The sequence below is a fragment of the Beta vulgaris genome, chromosome 9 (genome assembly GCF_026745355.1).
Source record: "Beta vulgaris subsp. vulgaris cultivar EL10 chromosome 9, EL10.2, whole genome shotgun sequence".
Classification (NCBI taxonomy): domain Eukaryota; kingdom Viridiplantae; phylum Streptophyta; class Magnoliopsida; order Caryophyllales; family Amaranthaceae; genus Beta; species Beta vulgaris.
Window position 1 is genome coordinate 7,850,935 of NC_079210.1, and position 17,610 is coordinate 7,868,544.

The 17,610-nt window shown below is 38.3% G+C and overlaps 1 protein-coding gene across 1 annotated transcript; it reads left to right on the forward strand.

Annotated features, from left to right (window-relative positions):
* Positions 1–1,260: 1,260 nt before the first annotated feature.
* LOC104902984 (pheophorbide a oxygenase, chloroplastic) lies at positions 1,261–12,832 on the forward strand. Its single transcript, XM_010690946.4, has 7 exons — positions 1,261–1,956; positions 2,132–2,367; positions 2,628–2,754; positions 9,585–9,721; positions 10,770–10,929; positions 11,290–11,568; positions 12,452–12,832. The coding sequence occupies exons 1-7, from the start codon at positions 1,540–1,542 to the stop codon at positions 12,704–12,706; spliced, it is 1,611 nt and encodes a 536-aa protein (XP_010689248.1). The 5' UTR covers positions 1,261–1,539; the 3' UTR covers positions 12,707–12,832.
* The last annotated feature ends 4,778 nt before the right edge of the window (positions 12,833–17,610 follow it).

Below are 17,610 nucleotides of genomic sequence, written 5' to 3' on the forward strand. Positions count from 1 at the left end.
TGATGGAAATTATTATGTTAAGTCATGTGTTGACCTTATTCAAGGTCTAAACTCTCAGTCATCTGAGCCTACAATTTTTCAATGGATTTGGAAATTAAAAGTTCCACCAAAAATTAAATTTTTTATTTGAAAAATTTGTCAAAACGGTCTTCCTACAAAGAAAAGGTTGGAACTAAGCCATGTTTTTCTTCCTATGGAGTGTGTCTTTTGTAATTATCACTCAGAGGATTCCTCTCATCTCTTTGTTAGTTGTCCTTTTGTTATAGATGTGTTTGAGGATTTAATAGTCATATGAACTGGAATGCTCCTCCTGTTATTATGAATGACACCTTCCCTTTGTAGATCATTTGTTAAATTTGAAATCTTGTTTCTCGATAGATCAAATTGAGATCTTTGCTATAACTTAGTGATTTATTTGGTATAACCGCAATGGGGTGATCTTTCGTTAGGAAAATCGTTCTCCAGTTAAAGTTAGTGCGATGATTAGAGCTTATGTGCTTAAGGTTAGGATGTATGAAGCCACAGTTGATGAAATTCATACTCATTTCTTGCTACAATCTATTCAGAAGAGTGGTGTTTCTTCTAGCAAGTCTAAGATTCGGGATCAAGTTAGTTGGTGACCTCCTCCTTCTAATTATTATAAAGTTAATTTTGATGGTTCTAAACTCTCAAATGGTCAAACCTCTTTTGGGTTTGTTATTCGTGATTCAGAAGGGAAAGTTTTATTATGTGGTGCTGGTGCTTTAGATTCGCCGTCCTCTATTCTTGTTGCTGAAGTTAGGGGTTTAAGAGAAGGTATTAGAGGGGCTATTTCTTTAGGAATTAGAAAACTTATTATTGAGGGTGACAATCTGGTTGTTATCAACTCTATTAGAAATATTTGGAAGATTCCTTGGACTATCAATGCTATTATTTTTGATGCAGGTGAAGAATTGAAGCACTTTGAAGATGTCCAAATTCGTCATGTGTTTCGGGAGGCTAATGCTGCAGCGGATTGGATGGCTCATCGCGATCATACTACAACTAACATTACTTATTGGTTTGATGTTCGTGTTTTCCCTTTTATTATAATCATTCGCAAGGATGCTTTAGGGTGGCCCAATTCTTGAAATACACCCTAGTTGTTTCTTTCCTTTATATAAAAAAAATATCGACCCGCTTAATTAAATAATAAATAGTAATTTGACTCATTACGAGTAGTCATACTAACATCGTGTAGGATCAACTTTTGCCGGCTCTACTCCAATCGACCAATCCTCAAAAGAGAAAGATCCCATATCCCACAACAGGTGGAAAAATCGAGTAGAGCTAGTTGCCTAGTTCTAGAAACGAAAAACATGTGGTGGTGATCTTCCATTGTCGTCTTCCCCATTTGCCACCACCTTTGAAACATCACAATTCACAACGACTATCCTCTTTTGCCAATACTTGCACGCAAACTCCTCTCTCTAACTCTTAACTAAATCCTCCATTTCCATCCATGAAAATCTTACAAAAACTTCACCTTTCAACACAACTAGTATAATTCTCACAGTAGTAATGGCATTTTCTCTCTCTTCCACAACACCACAAACTTTGACAAAACCCTTCTCTCCTCTCCCCTTTCTCTCTCCTCATCTCCGCAAAACCCAGATTTCTTCCTCCAGAAAACTCTCGAACCTTCGTTTACTACGAGTCACTGCTCCATCAAACACAATTACCTCTTCTTCTTCTGAAGAAGAAGTACCCACTTTCTTAAACGACGTCGTTTCCCCTGATTCTGAAGAAACAGAGGAATCATCGAAATTTACATGGCGAGATCATTGGTATCCAGTCTCTCTCCTCGAAGACCTCGATTCTCGTGTCCCAACCCCTTTTCAGCTTCTTGGACGTGACATCGTTTTGTGGTTCAACAAATCTGCTAATCAATGGGTTGCTTTTGATGACAAATGCCCACATCGTCTAGCTCCTTTATCTGTAAGAATTTGACAATTTCTTGACATAATTCTATTTATTATTTCATTTATTGAAGTGGGTATTTGAAATTTCCATTTTTGGTCAATTTTAGAGTGATTAATTCCGTTTTTGAACCTGATTTTGGGCTGTTCATGATGTGGGTTTTGATGTTTTTGCCATTTTATGTGTTGGGTAGGAAGGAAGGATAGATGAGAATGGTGATCTGCAATGTTCGTATCATGGGTGGTCTTTTGATGGGTGTGGGTCGTGTACCCGGATCCCTCAGGCGAAATCGGAAGGACCGGAAGCTCGAGCCGTGAAGTCTGCTAGAGCTTGTGCCACAAAGTTCCCAACTATGGTGTCTCAAGGGTTGCTCTTTGTTTGGCCTGATGAGAATGGGTGGGAGAGAGCTAGTGTTACTCAACCACCTAGGTACCTATTCCTAAACTCTTGGGAAAGTATATATATTAGGCTTATGATTATGATATATGTATGCTTTGATTTGGTTCTCATGTATATTATATTAACCAACAGTTGATTAGTAATTTGATGCTTGATTATTATATTCTTGAAGATGTGATGTGGTTGATGTATGTAATTGTATATTAGTTCTCCGTTGGTATCTAATGTTTGTGTCATTTTGATTGTTTAAAGGATATTGCTGATGTGGAGTTGCATTTTTTATATGTTAGGTTGCCAGATGACTTCGATAAGCCTGAATTTGCTACCGTATCAATCCAACGTGATTTATATTACGGTTATGATACTTTGATGGAGAATGTCTCTGATCCTTCACACATTGACTTTGCACATCATAAGGTATACTTGGACCTGGGATCCTTATGTCTGTCCATGACCTTAATATTTGTGTCATGTAGTTAGAACGAGGTTTGGGCCTCAACATGTCCGTGGGCTGGATTACGATTTGGTCAAAGCAGTGTTCCACTAAGCTTCTTCTTTATGATTTTCTTGGTTTCCAACTGAAGTGCTATCACCTCTTTTTTTTTTCATCTTCGAATAGAAGGCGTACATGAAAACTACATGTCCCTCAAGTTTGAAGTTGATGTTAGATCTTTGAAATGCATAAAATATTTTAGTTAAGCTTTAGCTTCTAATTCCCAAAGTGACAATAGAAGGTGTGTCACTAGACTTTACTTTTCACTCATAACGCTTGCAGACATTATCACATACTAGAACAAAAGGCATATCCTAATAGTTTGTTTGGTTATTGGTCATAATAGGTAAAAATGATAATGCATTTTAGTGTAAATTTGTAAAAGAACTTTCATGTCAATATTCATGTTAGTGAAACTTCATCTTATAATGTGTCTTTTCCTTCATAAATATCGAATAGCACCATTTCAAGTAGTAGTGGATGGTGATAATGAAATTTAAGGAAGAAAGTGGATATTTTGGGATAAAGTAGCATTATCATGGATGTTTATATAAAATTTCCTATCACCATTTATTACCACTAATCAATTGGGTTATAAGTAATTATAAGTCAACCCATATCTCGAAATTTAAAAGCTTGATTGAGGGCATAGTGTGATTTCGTAAATTAGTACTTTTACCTGTTGACCTTATGGATGTTGACATGCCAATTGGGCGACTACTTTTTTCACATCTTATGTAACTAATGTCATAGCTTATTGTGTACCTGCTGTGAATTGTAGCTTTATAGGTGCTTTCATTGGTTGGACATAATATATATCTGAAACTGCTTCTGCCAATTGTCAATATATCTTCCCTAACTCTATCACTGAACTCTCAGACAGTGAAATGGCATGGCATCAGATCATCCATTTCCACAGTGATTAATGTGTCATACATCCACCTAGGCCACCAATATTATATACTTATTCCAGAAGGAATCTGAAGAACAAGGGTAATTCCGGGGTTTCACCAATAGAAGAAGAGGGGAATGATGAGATGGAAAAGAATGGGAAGAAGGCTGACGTGGAGAATAACGTTGGAGACTAGGGGATCTTTCTGTTAAGGGCACCTGAGAAGGGCAGCAGGGCAGGAAAGGTGGCAGTACTTTTGGGCAGGAAGAATGGTACTATTGGGCAGTAGAAAGATCTAGTGATTCTATAAATAGGAGGAGAGAAATCTCACTAGTTTTTTATCCAGAAAATTAAGCTTTTACCTTGTAGTCCTAAGGAGTTCATCCAGTGACTCGAATACTGTGATTTTCCATTGTTCTGAGTAATAGAAAGTTGGTGTTTGTGACTGAAATTTCTCTTGAGTCTTGTTATTGCATTTGTTGTAGTTGTGAGAAGGCAGGTACCAGGGAGTCCATAACAACTTGGTATCAGAGCCGACGACCTGAGAAACCATGGCTCCCACCAACGTAACCCAGAGAGTGGATGTGTGCGAGCAAGAAATTACCGGTTTGAAGGAGACACTCCATCGTGAACTGGAGGACATGCGCCAAAACTTGAGGGAAGACGTGATAGAACAAGTAAGGGTGGGAACGGAGGCTTCGATGAGGTTGTTGAGGGAAGAACTGGCAGCACTAACACTCCAGATGATGGAGGAGCAGAATAGGTCACAGGAAGAAATACGTGGACTCCTCACGGGCGAACAAAGGAATACGCCACCGGAGAGACCTCGGGGAGACCCACCAGTGCCACCGGGATTTGAGGGATTCAATATCAGGGAAAACCGAATGGCACCGGAGGGCATACGACGTGATGGTGGAGGAAGGAATTGGAGGTATCGGAAGCTCGACATGCCGCTTTTTGATGGAAATCACCCGGATGGATGGGTGCTCCGAGCCGAAAGATATTTCTCCTTCTATGGGCTGACGGAGGAGGAAAAGACAGAGGCAGCGGTGGTAGCTCTCGAAGGAGACGCGTTACTGTGGTACCAGTGGGAGGATAGGAGAAGGCCGATTCGGAGATGGGAAGAAATGAAGGCTTTAGTTCTCCGGCGATTTCGACCGGCACTGGCCGGGTCGCTCCATGAACAATGGTTGGCGGTGGAGCAAAAAGGATCGGTGAGTGACTATCAAAGGAGCTTCATTGAAATGGCCGCCCCATTAGAGAATGTACCGGAGGCCTTGGCGCTGGGCCATTTCCTAAATGGGTTGAAACCCCAGGTGAGGGCTGAGGTCAGACTTCTTGGGCCAAGAAGTTTGGACCACGCTATGGAGCTAGCCATAATGGCAGAAGATAAATTGAGGTTGGGCCAGAATAACAAAAGTGGGCCTTCTTCCTCTAAAACCTTACCCAGTACTTACTACCCTACCCACAACACCAAATATACCAACCCCAGCCCAAATCCGCCCAACTCATACCCTTCACCCACACTAAACACCTCCAACCAAAACAAACCGCTAAACCTTATCCCTTACCAACCCAGACCCACTTTCAACCCCCCTAATCAAGGAGGAGTCCGGCGACTCTCCGACAAAGAGTTACAACACCGCCGTGAAAACGGTCTCTGCTTCCGGTGTGACGGAAAATGGTCCGCCGGCCACCGTTGTCAACAACGCGAGTTGAGTGTTCTAATCGCCGAGGATACCGGCGAGGAGGAGGAGATACCCGAAGTCACGGGAGAGGAGGTAGCACCACCGGAAATGGAGGTGAACACGGTAGAGGTATCCCTAAACTCAGTGGTAGGGATATCTAACCCAAAAACCATGAAAGTGGTAGGAAAGATTGGGAATGAGGAGGTGATTGTGATGATTGATCCAGGTGCTACTCACAACTTCATCTCAGGGGACACCGCGAACAAACTTGGGCTACCCATTGAAATCGGAGAGGAGTTTGGGGTCACCTTGGGTACCGGTACCGCCGTGCAAGGAAGCGGAAAATGTGCAGGAGTTCAGTTGGATATCCAGGGGGTAAGGATTACAGAAGAATTCTTGGTGTTGAATCTGGGTAACTCCGACCTTATCCTAGGGGTGTCGTGGTTGGAAAAGTTGGGAGCAGTTACCACTAATTGGAGGTCGCATATAATGAAGTTCAACATCGGGGGGTCCTCTGTCACCATTAAAGGAGACCCTTCTCTGGAAAAAGGTAAGATTTCCTTGAAAGCAATGTATAGAACAATACGGAATGCAGGGGGTGGGGTACTAGTGGAACTAAATCAACTTGAGGCCTGGGTAGAAACCGCTTCGGGTTTACCCGAAATTCCGGCGGAACTGCAAGCTGTGGTGGAGGAATACCAGTCGGTTTTTCACATGCCTATGGGATTACCACCCATACGCGACCGAGATCACGCCATTAATCTGCTTGAGGGCAGCAACCCGATAAGCATAAGACCTTATCGGTATCCCCAGATTCAGAAAAATGAGATTGAGAAGTTGTTGAAGGAAATGTTGACCGCCGGTATCATACAAGCTTCTACCAGCCCATATTCTAGCCCGGTTATATTGGTGAAAAAGAAAGATGGATCTTGGAGGTTTTGCGTTGACTATCGGGCTTTGAATAAAGCCACGGTTCCCGATAAATACCCGATACCGGTTATTGATGAGCTGCTAGATGAGTTAAATGGGGCAGCTGTGTTCTCCAAACTCGACCTCAAATCCGGGTATCACCAGATCAGAATCAAAACCGAAGATGTGCCAAAAACGGCTTTTAGGACTCATGAGGGGCATTATGAGTTCCTAGTCATGCCGTTCGGGTTGACCAACGCACCGGCAACCTTTCAGTCATTAATGAATGAGGTATTCCGACCCTTCCTTCGTAAATTTGTCCTTGTATTTTTTGACGATATCTTAATTTACAGCAAGGATGAGCACACTCACCTGCACCATGTGAGGCAAGTTCTAGAGGTTTTAGCCCATCACAAACTCTATGCTAACCTCAAGAAATGCGAATTTGGAAAAAACCAAATTGCCAACCTTGGACATGTGATTTCGGCATCTGGGGTGGCTGTTGATATGGAAAAGATAAGGGCCATGGTGGAGTGGGAACAACCCCGAAATCTCAGGGAACTCAGGGGGTTCCTTGGATTAACCGGTTATTATCGAAAATTCATAGCAAATTATGCTAACATCGCCATGCCCTTGACAGAGCAACTCAAAAAAGATAACTTCGGGTGGAGTATCGAAGCAACCGAAGCTTTTCAAAACCTCAAGCGTGCTATGATGACCGCACCTGTTCTGGCCACTCCCGACTTCACCAAAGAATTTGTGATTGAGGCCGACGCATCGGGACAAGGGTTGGGGGCAGTCCTCATGCAGGAGCAGCGTCCAATTGCGTTTTACAGCCATGTGTTGGGCCCGAGGAATCGATTGAAATCAGTTTATGAGAAGGAATTAATGGCGATCGTGTTGGCAGTACAAAAATGGCGCCATTACTTGTTGGGAAGGAAGTTCATTATTAGGACGGATCAAAAAAGTTTGAAGTACCTCATGGAACAAAGAGAAGTAGGTGCGGAATATCAGAGGTGGGTAAGCAAATTAATGGGTTTCGTGTTTGAAATTCATTACAAAACAGGGAGTTCGAATCGGGTCGCGGATGCTCTATCCCGAAAGTCCACCAATGAAGGTGAGGTTGGGCTCTGCTCACTAATTTCAGTTAGTGGACCCAGTTGGGAGATGGTCCAGGAACAGTTGAACCGGGACCCGTTTATCCAGCAGATCATCACGGAGATCACGCAAGAAAAGAAGGAACACCTGGGTTATTCGGTGGAGAAAGGGAGGCTTCTCTATAAAGGGCGTTTGGTTCTTTCCCCTACATCTCCCCTTATTCCTCACTTGCTAAAATTCTATCATGATTCCCCTGTGGGAGGGCATTCCGGAGAGCTGAAAACATATCTCCGAGTGGCTGGGGAATGGTTTTGGCCTCGCATGAGAAAGATGATCACTGCTCACGTTCAGGCGTGCACAACCTGCCAGCAACAAAAATCTCTAAGCCAATCACCCGCCGGACTCTTACAGTCCCTGCCTATTCCAGGTCAAGTCTGGGAGGACCTGACCATGGATTTCATTGAGGGTCTACCAAGGTCGAGAGGGGTGGACACGGTGTTAGTCGTGGTAGACCGCTTCACCAAAGCAGCTCACTTCCTAGCCTTAACTCATCCCTTTTCAGCTCTTACAGTGGCGGAAGTATTTCTCAAAGAGGTGGTTAAGCTACATGGGTTCCCAGCCTCAATAATCTCAGATCGAGATAAAGTTTTTATGAGTAATTTTTGGCGCGAGTTATTTAGGCTACATGGAACTCAACTGAGAAGGAGTACGGCATATCACCCCCAAACCGACGGCCAGTCAGAAATCGTGAACAAGGCCCTGGAAACTTACCTGAGATGTTTCATTACTGGACAACCTCGCACTTGGGCCCGTTGGCTAGCATGGGCTGAATACTCCTATAATACCTCCCCACACATGTCAACGGGAATGACTCCATTTAAAGCAGTTTATGGGCGAGATCCACCACCCTTGGTAAGGGTCAGCCACGGCCAAACGACAGTGGGATCACTGGAAGCACACTTGCAAGAGCGGGATGCCATACTGGATGAGCTGAGAGTCCATCTAATGCGCGCCCAACAGAAGATGAAACAAAAGGCAGACGTCAGACGGAGAGAAGTGCAAGTAAAGACCGGAGATATGGTCTATCTGAAGTTACAGCCCTACAGGCAAGGTTCCTTGGCCAAAAGACCCTGTGAAAAACTGGCTCCTAGGTTCTATGGTCCCTACCAGGTCATTCAGCAAATCGGACCGGTCGCATACAAGCTTGAGTTGCCTCCAACCAGTAGCATACACCCAGTTTTTCATATATCACAATTGAGGAAGGCTGTGGGTAATCATACACCTACTGCAGACCTTCCCTTCCAAAATCAACCCAGATTTGGAACTTGAGGCAAACCCGGAGGAAGTCATTGGGGTAAGAACTGCTGCAGCAGGGAGGGGGTCCGGAATAGAGGTGCTGATAAAATGGAAAGACCTTTCTGAGTTTGAGGCCACTTGGGAAGAGTTCTCTTCAATCCAACAGAGATTCGAAGACTTCCACCTTGAGGACAAGGTGGATGCTTGGGTGGCAGGCAATGTCATACATCCACCTAGGCCACCAATATTATATACTTATTCCAGAAGGAATCTGAAGAACAAGGGTAATTCCGGGGTTTCACCAATAGAAGAAGAGGGGAATGATGAGATGGAAAAGAATGGGAAGAAGGCTGACGTGGAGAATAACGTTGGAGACTAGGGATCTTTCTGTTAAGGGCACCTGAGAAGGGCAGCAGGCAGGAAAGGTGGCAGTACTTTTGGGCAGGAAGAATGGTACTATTGGGCAGTAGAAAGATCTAGTGATTCTATAAATAGGAGGAGAGAAATCTCACTAGTTTTTTATCCAGAAAATTAAGCTTTTACCTTGTAGTCCTAAGGAGTTCATCCAGTGACTCGAATACTGTGATTTTCCATTGTTCTGAGTAATAGAAAGTTGGTGTTTGTGACTGAAATTTCTCTTGAGTCTTGTTATTGCATTTGTTGTAGTTGTGAGAAGGCAGGTACCAGGGAGTCCATAACATAATGGTGACAATTAAGGACTTCTGTTTTTCATAGAGGACATAGGAAATGACCTTTTTTTGTGAATCAAGTAATTGCATGTTAAAGATGGTGCTCAGGAGTTGAAAATTATTTGCTGTTGGTGACTCCATTCCTATATAAATTGTCACTAATTAACAATTAATTATATCAGGTTACTGGAAGGAGAGACAGGGCTAAGCCTTTACCATTCAAGGTTGAGTCTAGTGGTCCTTGGGGCTTTTCTGGAGCTAATGATGATAACCCAAGAATTAGTGCTGAATTTATTGCACCTTGTTACTATTTGAATAAGTAAGCCTACTGATATCTCTGGGGTTTTTTTATATTATTTATCTATAGTCTTTGAAATTTGAATGTCGTCTGAGACAATTTTGGCATCACATTCACACTTATAATTCTCTATCAGTGAAGAATTACAACTCAACTTATTTTCAGTCCTTATAAAAATAAGTTAATGTAATTTCAGATGAGGTCTAATAAACTCAGTTTAGTTTAGCTCAGTAAAAATAAGGTTTGACAAACTCACGGAATACGGTCTAATTAGTTGAGATAAGATTGAATAAGGTCTAATAAGTTCAGTTAAGTTTAGATAAGTTCAGAAGCTCATGTAAGCAAAAATAAGGTGAAAAGAACAAGATTTAATGTCCATGTCTAGAGCCTGGAACTAAACCATGATCGAATGTCCTAAATTCATCACGATTTTAAGAAATAGTCTATGGATCTATGCTTTCCTCACTGCTGAATTAGCATATTTATAGCATGTAACTACTTCTGTCTTATAAAATGTGCCATTTTGTACAGTGGTGTTCATCCAGAGCAACCTAAGAAAAAAATTGCATAAGAAAGTCAATTGTACAATTGTAGTCAGACAGCTTTATTGGGACATCGCAAAATAGCAAGTGCAATTCTTCAGGAGGTTGAGGCAGTCTTCCTGTCTAAAAAGGGGACTCGACTAATGGTCTAATAAATGATGTTGGTGGGCAAGCTCTTTCCATTGCTAATTTGGTTGTTTATATTTCTGTTAAGATAGAAATGGATCGTGGTTTTGCTTAAAAAATAGTATTGATGATAATCATAATCTATGACGAGTAAGATGGTTCTTTCTCAATGGTAGGGTGACTTTTATTTTTTTAATTATTAGGTCAATGACTTGCATTCGTAGTTTTAGATCCATTGAGATAAAATGGTGACGTGCATCAAAAAGTCACTGAGCTTCATTAAATTCTCTCTCTGCAGGGTGATTAGTTTAGTTGATGGGCATTAAGATGATTATTTATCATATCCTTTCATAGAACTAGTTTGCTTTATTTATGATATAATTTTCTATGTCGTGGTTCAGGATAGATATAGACACAAAGCTTCCTGTAATTGGTGACCAGAAGTGGACAATATGGATTTGCTCCTTCAACATACCAATGGCACCTGGCAAGACACGTTCTATTGTTTGTAGTGCTCGCAACTTTTTCCAGTTGACGGTGCCGGGTCCTTCTTGGTGGCAGGTGAGTAATTGAAGTTCACAATTTTGAACTATGATCTCCCTTGTGGACTTGCTGTTATAAAACTAAAGAGAACAGCCTCTGTAGCTCAATCTACTTAAGCTTATGTGCTTTTGCACTGCTGGCAAGGTTCCACTAATTAGTACTTGATCACTCTTTTTAATATTAATCTTTTTTTGCTTTTTTATCAAACAATTTCCACTGATTGTAGCATTTGCTGTTAAATAGATAGTAAGATTATGTGATTGTGAATCGTATCACACTCTATGTTTGACGCATCGCAAAGATAACTAGGGTTGAAAGAACACTTTTTTATGGTGATTTATCAAGCCACTTACTTATTTGATGCTTCTGATTGTTTAGGTTGTTCCGAGATGGCATGAACATTGGACATCCAACAAAGTGTATGACGGAGATATGATTGTGCTTCAGGGTCAAGAAAAGTTCTTTCAATCTAAGTTGGCAGAGGATTCTGAAGATATTAATAAACAATACACGAAAATTACTTTCACACCAACACAGTCAGATCGTTTTGTTCTAGCATTTCGTAACTGGCTGAGACGACATGGCAATGGGCAACCTGAATGGTTTGGTGTAGTGAGCCAGCAGCCATTGCCGTCAATAGTTTTGTCCAAACGTGAGGTGAGAAATAGTAATGTCTTGTATCTCCGTTCCCGAATTGTAATCAAAGAAACTGTTTGATGCTTACTTACTTCTCTTCCCTTCGCCCTAAATTCTCTGTACATGCAAATAGAGAGAACAAGAAACCAACTATACAATGAAGAACACTAAAATGGAAAAGAACATCGAGTTTTCCTTGAGCCAAGTAGTCTTAAATTTAGCTTTAACCAAAGTTGGGGACTGAAATGCTTTACGATGACTCATAGTTGCACACTTGCACTAGCATCCGAAACTACTTAAGCTCTTGCTGATGTTTGCTCTGTTCCTTTTTTTGGGTGGAAAAGGGGGATTCTCTAGTTTCAGTTGTTCATGATCTTCAAATGATTGTCCTGCAATTACATAATGGCAATTTCCCAAACCCAAGAGTGAACCTATCAATTGAACTACTCCTTCACAAGTAAATGAGGATACTTGAGTTGAACATGTGATTTAGGTTGTGTGGATTTCACCTTTAAAAAACAAGTTTCAAGTCTGTAAGTTTAGATGAGTTCTAATACTTTGAAAAGTGAGTTCCGTAAAACCCATATTAGTTTCAATAAGTTAATTTGAGCTCAGATTAGTTCCAATAAGACCAGATGAGTTCAGTTATATAATTATAGCAAAATTAGGTAAAGAGAATGCACCCTGAGTTCATTGTAATCCATAACTGAAATGAAAACACTACTTAGTAAACTCTATCAATTATTTTAGTCATAGGAGATGTAGATTATAATGAACTTCTGTAGTCTCTGGCTGTCTTGTGGAGATTTTCCATTAATAATGATCCCAATATTCTTTACGTGTCTAAAGCAATTCATCAGGCTAATACATCATATGTTCTAATGTCTTGTTTCTATTTATGTAGATGCTGGATAGGTTTGAGCAGCATACACTGAAGTGTTCATCATGTAAAGGAGCTTACGAGGCCTTCAAACTATGGCAGAAAATACTGATAGCCGCCACTGTCATTTTTGCTACAACAGCTGGTATCCCTTCAGCGTTGCATTTACGACTAATTTTAAGTGGACTTGCGATTGTTAGTGCTGCTGTTGCTTATGCTTTGTACGAGCTCCAGAAGAACTTTGTTTTTGTTGATTATGTACACGCTGATATTGAGTAGTACTGTGGTGCCTAGAGAGTGGGAACATAGTTGTGCATATAAGAAAAGTCATAGGTAGGCTTGTTAAAGTATTCTTTGACGCTGTTTACGTGATGTAGATATTTATGTCAAATTTTTACTGTTATATGTGCTGAGAGTTGTCTGCCAGAACTTTGTATTGAAATTCTAGATTTTTTGCAGCATCTTTGGCTCCAAAACCGTCACGGCAGTAGAGGCAGTAGCTAAGGGGGGCCTTGAGAGGAGAATATGGTTTATGAGGTCATCACCCTAAAAATCTAAATGTTGTTTTTATGTTCTAGGAAGCATGATGCATTTGATCACAGATTGTTAACATACACATGGGTTTTGATCTCATTCTTGATTTTTTCACATGCCATGATCGAACTTTGTAGGATTTTAGAATGCACCGTTTAACAACTTGCTAAAAAAATTATGTTTGCATCATGGAGGAATCGAAAAGAAGAGGAGGAACTGGGTCATGGGTCATGGGTGATGCGGAATAAATTGAATTTGTGCATCTTTATGTTGCTCTTGGGCTTTGGATAGCTCGAATAAAAACTGGTTGGGTTGCAAAATTTTGGGTTTTTTTGGGATTTGGGTTCCCTGTTTGGTAGTGTGATATTGGGGTTTTGCTCTACGAAATTCCAATTTTGGCTGCCGACTGCCGGTAATGCAAATGGGATCTTGCCGAGTTGCTATTGCAAATGGGGTAACCCAAATACTTTTAAAGTTCAATCTTAATAAGATGAAACCCGTTTTCGTTTTTCACTGTGATTGCATAGGGATATCTTAAAGTTATATATAATATTGCATGGTATTGTAGAATGTATTATATATATATATATATATATTTTCACGAAGATGCCTTAATAACAAGAACGAACGGAGTATGTAATATAGAAGATTAAATAGATCAGTTATCATATTTTATTTGATTGATGAAATATCCCTTTATATAATAAAGGTTACAATTAAATTGTAGATCTTAAAGGACTAGTCTCCATGACATAGATACATGAATCCTAAAGGAGATCAAAATCGTTTCGTTTGCTTATCAAACAAAGCTGAAAGATTCTTTACAATCATTATTAATTTTATAAATAATTTCACAATTGATAAATAGTTGGGTGTTACGACTTAGACAGAAGTAGAGCTCCACTAGCAAAGTTTCATGATTAGTTTTTTCACAATGAATACATGGTTCTTTTATCTCTTGAAATCCACTAAAAGCGGCTCTTATATCACTAGCTTCAAATTTTTCTGCAGTTCCCGGTGTAATACCTGAAAAACAACCATAATATAAATTTATGACATGTTATGTGCTAATATAGTAAGTTAATTGGACTTTCTTCCAAAGCTTAGCTTTCCACATATTGCTGTTCGAGGACAAGTTTTCTTCACCTTAATATATTTAGCTAGGTTGAGTTGATTTTCACTTACCAATACCTAGTTTTTGTGATTGAAACTAATCTTTAGTATTAATTTTAAAATTATCAATTGAAACTAATTTATAGTGGTAAAACTACATTAGATTGATTAAAACTGATGTCATACTAAATTTTAGGTGCTTTTAGTAATTAATATGATTGTAATTTGTGACTCACAATAAATTTTTTCCATTGATTAAAAGTAGTGAAAGTATTGGGTCAGACCGTCTGACCCAATACCTTCCGTCGGACGGGCTGAGCCCATCAAAACGCGCGCGGGCTTTTTTTCATATTTGTTTGTTTTTAAAAAAACATTTTAACGGTTATTAGGTTATATCTTTTTACGATTTTGAAACTGTTTTTTATTTAGTTTGTGCTTGATTATCGCTAGTTTTAAAACTGATTCTTCTATATTAATTACTGATTATTTCTAGAATTTTTCTGCTTCTCTGCTTCTTTGCTGTTGAAATTTAGCTTGTTTTTTTGTTCGTAATTCATTACTGTTGCATCGCAAATATGGTGAAGAGGATCAGAGATGATGATTCTAGGTATAATTTGGTTTGATTTTTGCTGCAAATATTTTTTTTTCAAATTCTTAGTGTTTTGTTGTTGTAATTGTAATGTAGCCCTAAGTCGAAGAAGGTGAAGACTGTCGCATCTTTAGGAAAAATTTGGTTGTGTCTACTGCTGGGAAGAAGAAAGAGAAAGATGATGATTATGATCCAAGGTATATTTCAATTTCTTAGTGTAATTGTTTTCAGGTGGTGTTGTGTTTCTTTCATTTAGACATTTTTACCTTTTATTTGGTTTTTTGATTTTGTTTTTTTTCTATTTTTGGACATTTTCAGTTGATTATTGTATTTATTTCATTTTGTTAGGGTTTGTGTTTCAGTTGATGTTGTTTTTGTTTCATTTACATATTTTGTTCTTTTTTTGGTGTGTTTTAATTGTTGTTTTGTATTATTCACATATGTTTTCAGTTGATGTTGTTTTTCTTTCATTGACATTTATTTCTTTCATTTGGTCTTTTTGATTTTGTTATTCTATGATTTTTGACGTTTTCAGTTGATATTTATATTCTTTCAGTTGATTCTTGTATACTTTCAGTTGCTTCTTGTATTCTTTCAGTTGATGTTGTTTTTCTTTCATTTAGACATTTCTACCTTTCATTTGGTGTTTTTGATTTTTTTTCTTTGTTTTTTTGTCGTTTTCAGTTGATCTTTGTATTCTTTCAGTTGATTGTTGTATTCTTTGAGTTGACGTTGTTTTCCTTTCATTTAGACATTTATTCCTTTCATTTACATATTTTTCATTTTGTTATTCTTTGATTTTTTGACATTTTTATTTTGATTTCTTGTATTCTTTCAGTTGATTGTTGTATTTTTTCAGTTGATAATTTTTAGTCTAATTGCAATAGAATGAAATGAAAGAATTATTATACTAAATGAAATAATAAGTAGACCAACTGAAAAAATAAAGATGTGTAACTGAAAAATAAAGAAGTGTAACTGAAACAATGTAAATTCTAACTGAACATTTTTAGTCTAATTGGAATACAATGAAATGAAAGAATCATTATACTAAATGAAATAATAAGAAGTCTAACTGAAAAATATAGAAGTCTAACTGAAACAATATAAATGTTAACTGAAATTTTTTAGTCTTATTGGAATAGAATGAAATGAAAGAATCATTATACTAAATGAAATAATAAGAAAATCAGCTGAAAAATGAAGAAGTCTAACTGAGAAATAAAGAAGTCTAACTGAAACTTTTTAGTCTAATTGGAATAGAATGAAGTAAAAGAATCATCAGACTAAATGAAATAGTAAGTAGACCAACTGAAAAATAAAGAAGTCTAATTGAAAATTTTTAGTCTCATTGGTTATACTAAATGAAATCATATGAAGACGAACTGAAAACTAAATAAGTCTAACTGAAAAATATAGTTGTCTAACTGAAAATTTAAAGTATCATTGGTTATACTAAATGAAATCATATGAAGACGAACTGAAAACTAAATAAATCTAACTGAAAAATATAGAAGTCTAACTGAAAATTTTTAGTCTCATTGGTTGTACTAAATGAAATCATATGAAGACGAACTGAAAACTAAATAAGTCTAACTGAATAATAAATAAGTCTAACTGAAAAATATAGAAGTCTGACTGAAAATTTTTAGTCTCATTGGTTGTACTAAATGAAATCATATGAAGACGAACCGAAAACTAAATAAGTCTAACTGAATAATAAATAAGTCTAACTGAAAACTAAATAAGTCTAACTGACAAATATAGAAGTCTAACTGAAAATTTTTAGTCTCATTGGTTATACTAAATCAAATCATATGAAGACCAACTGAAAACAGAATAAGTCTAACTGAAAAATAAATATGGCTAACTCAAAAATAAATAAGTCTAACTGAAAAGAGAAGTAATGTTAACTGGAAAAAAGATGTAACTGAGACAATGTAAATGCTAATATGAAGACTAACTGAAAAATAGACTTTTGTAAATGAAAATTTAGACATACTAACTGAGACAATGTAAATGCTAACTGAAAATGAGTAAATGCAATTGAAAATTATTTTTGTTGCACCTGTTTCTTTGTCGTCTTTTCCAGCTGATTCTCCTTCTAATTTCTTTCTTTTTTTTCCTGATCTGCTATCTGTATCAAACAATTTTTGATATGAATTTATAAGTTGAGTTACTGTGTGAAACTTGTTGATTAATGTGAGATCTGTGTTACCTTTTTCATTCGTTAGTTCATTTTTTAATGAACTTTCGATTTGTGAGTTCGAATCTTCGGTTGACATTCTTGCTTTAACTAGATTTAGAAGTCGAACGTCGAAATGAGATTTACTTGCAGGGAGAAAGCGGATGTGTACGATAATTTTCGTTGAACAATGGCGGATGAAGCTGTTGTTTTTGTTTCTTTTTGTTTTTTTTTCGGCCGTTATAAATTAGTCTAACTGCGCGCGTAGTTTTTGTTATGTTGTTGTCCGACGAGAGTGTTGTGTCGGACGAGTCCGACACAATACGTTCTCTTAAAAGTAATAAAAAACATTTTTACTTATTAAGAATTTTGCTAGCTAAAACTAATTTTACAATGCAAACATACTCCAATACTAACTATGAATCCTACCATCTAAAGTAATGCCAACTACTCTAAATTATTACCACATCACATCATGATACTATGATAGCACGTAGAACCTAGGACATCAATACCTATAGTGAGCTCAATTGTGGGTTGAAAGTAGTATTCTTGAGTGAACATGGGCTTGACACAAGTGCCATGCTTTTTCCATTCATGTAGCTAGAAAAGTAGTCTTGGTTTTGATTCATGTTGGTAAGACTAGGCCAATACTGCCTTAGATTAGCCATACGAGCAAAAATGATAGTCCAATCCAAAGTTGGCTTAGGATCACAATTGTTGAGCGATGTGGAGATAGGTTCTGTTTCTCCTAGTGTAGGT

Excerpts from the sequence above, each read along its gene's own strand:
- LOC104902984 (XM_010690946.4), top strand. The coding sequence starts at position 1,540 with ATGGCATTTTCTCTCTCTTCCACAACACCACAAACTTTGACAAAACCC. Across the intron at positions 1,957-2,131 it reads ATCGTCTAGCTCCTTTATCT|GAAGGAAGGATAGATGAGAA; the intron begins GTAAGAATTTGA and ends TGTGTTGGGTAG. Across the intron at positions 10,930-11,289 it reads CGGGTCCTTCTTGGTGGCAG|GTTGTTCCGAGATGGCATGA; the intron begins GTGAGTAATTGA and ends CTGATTGTTTAG.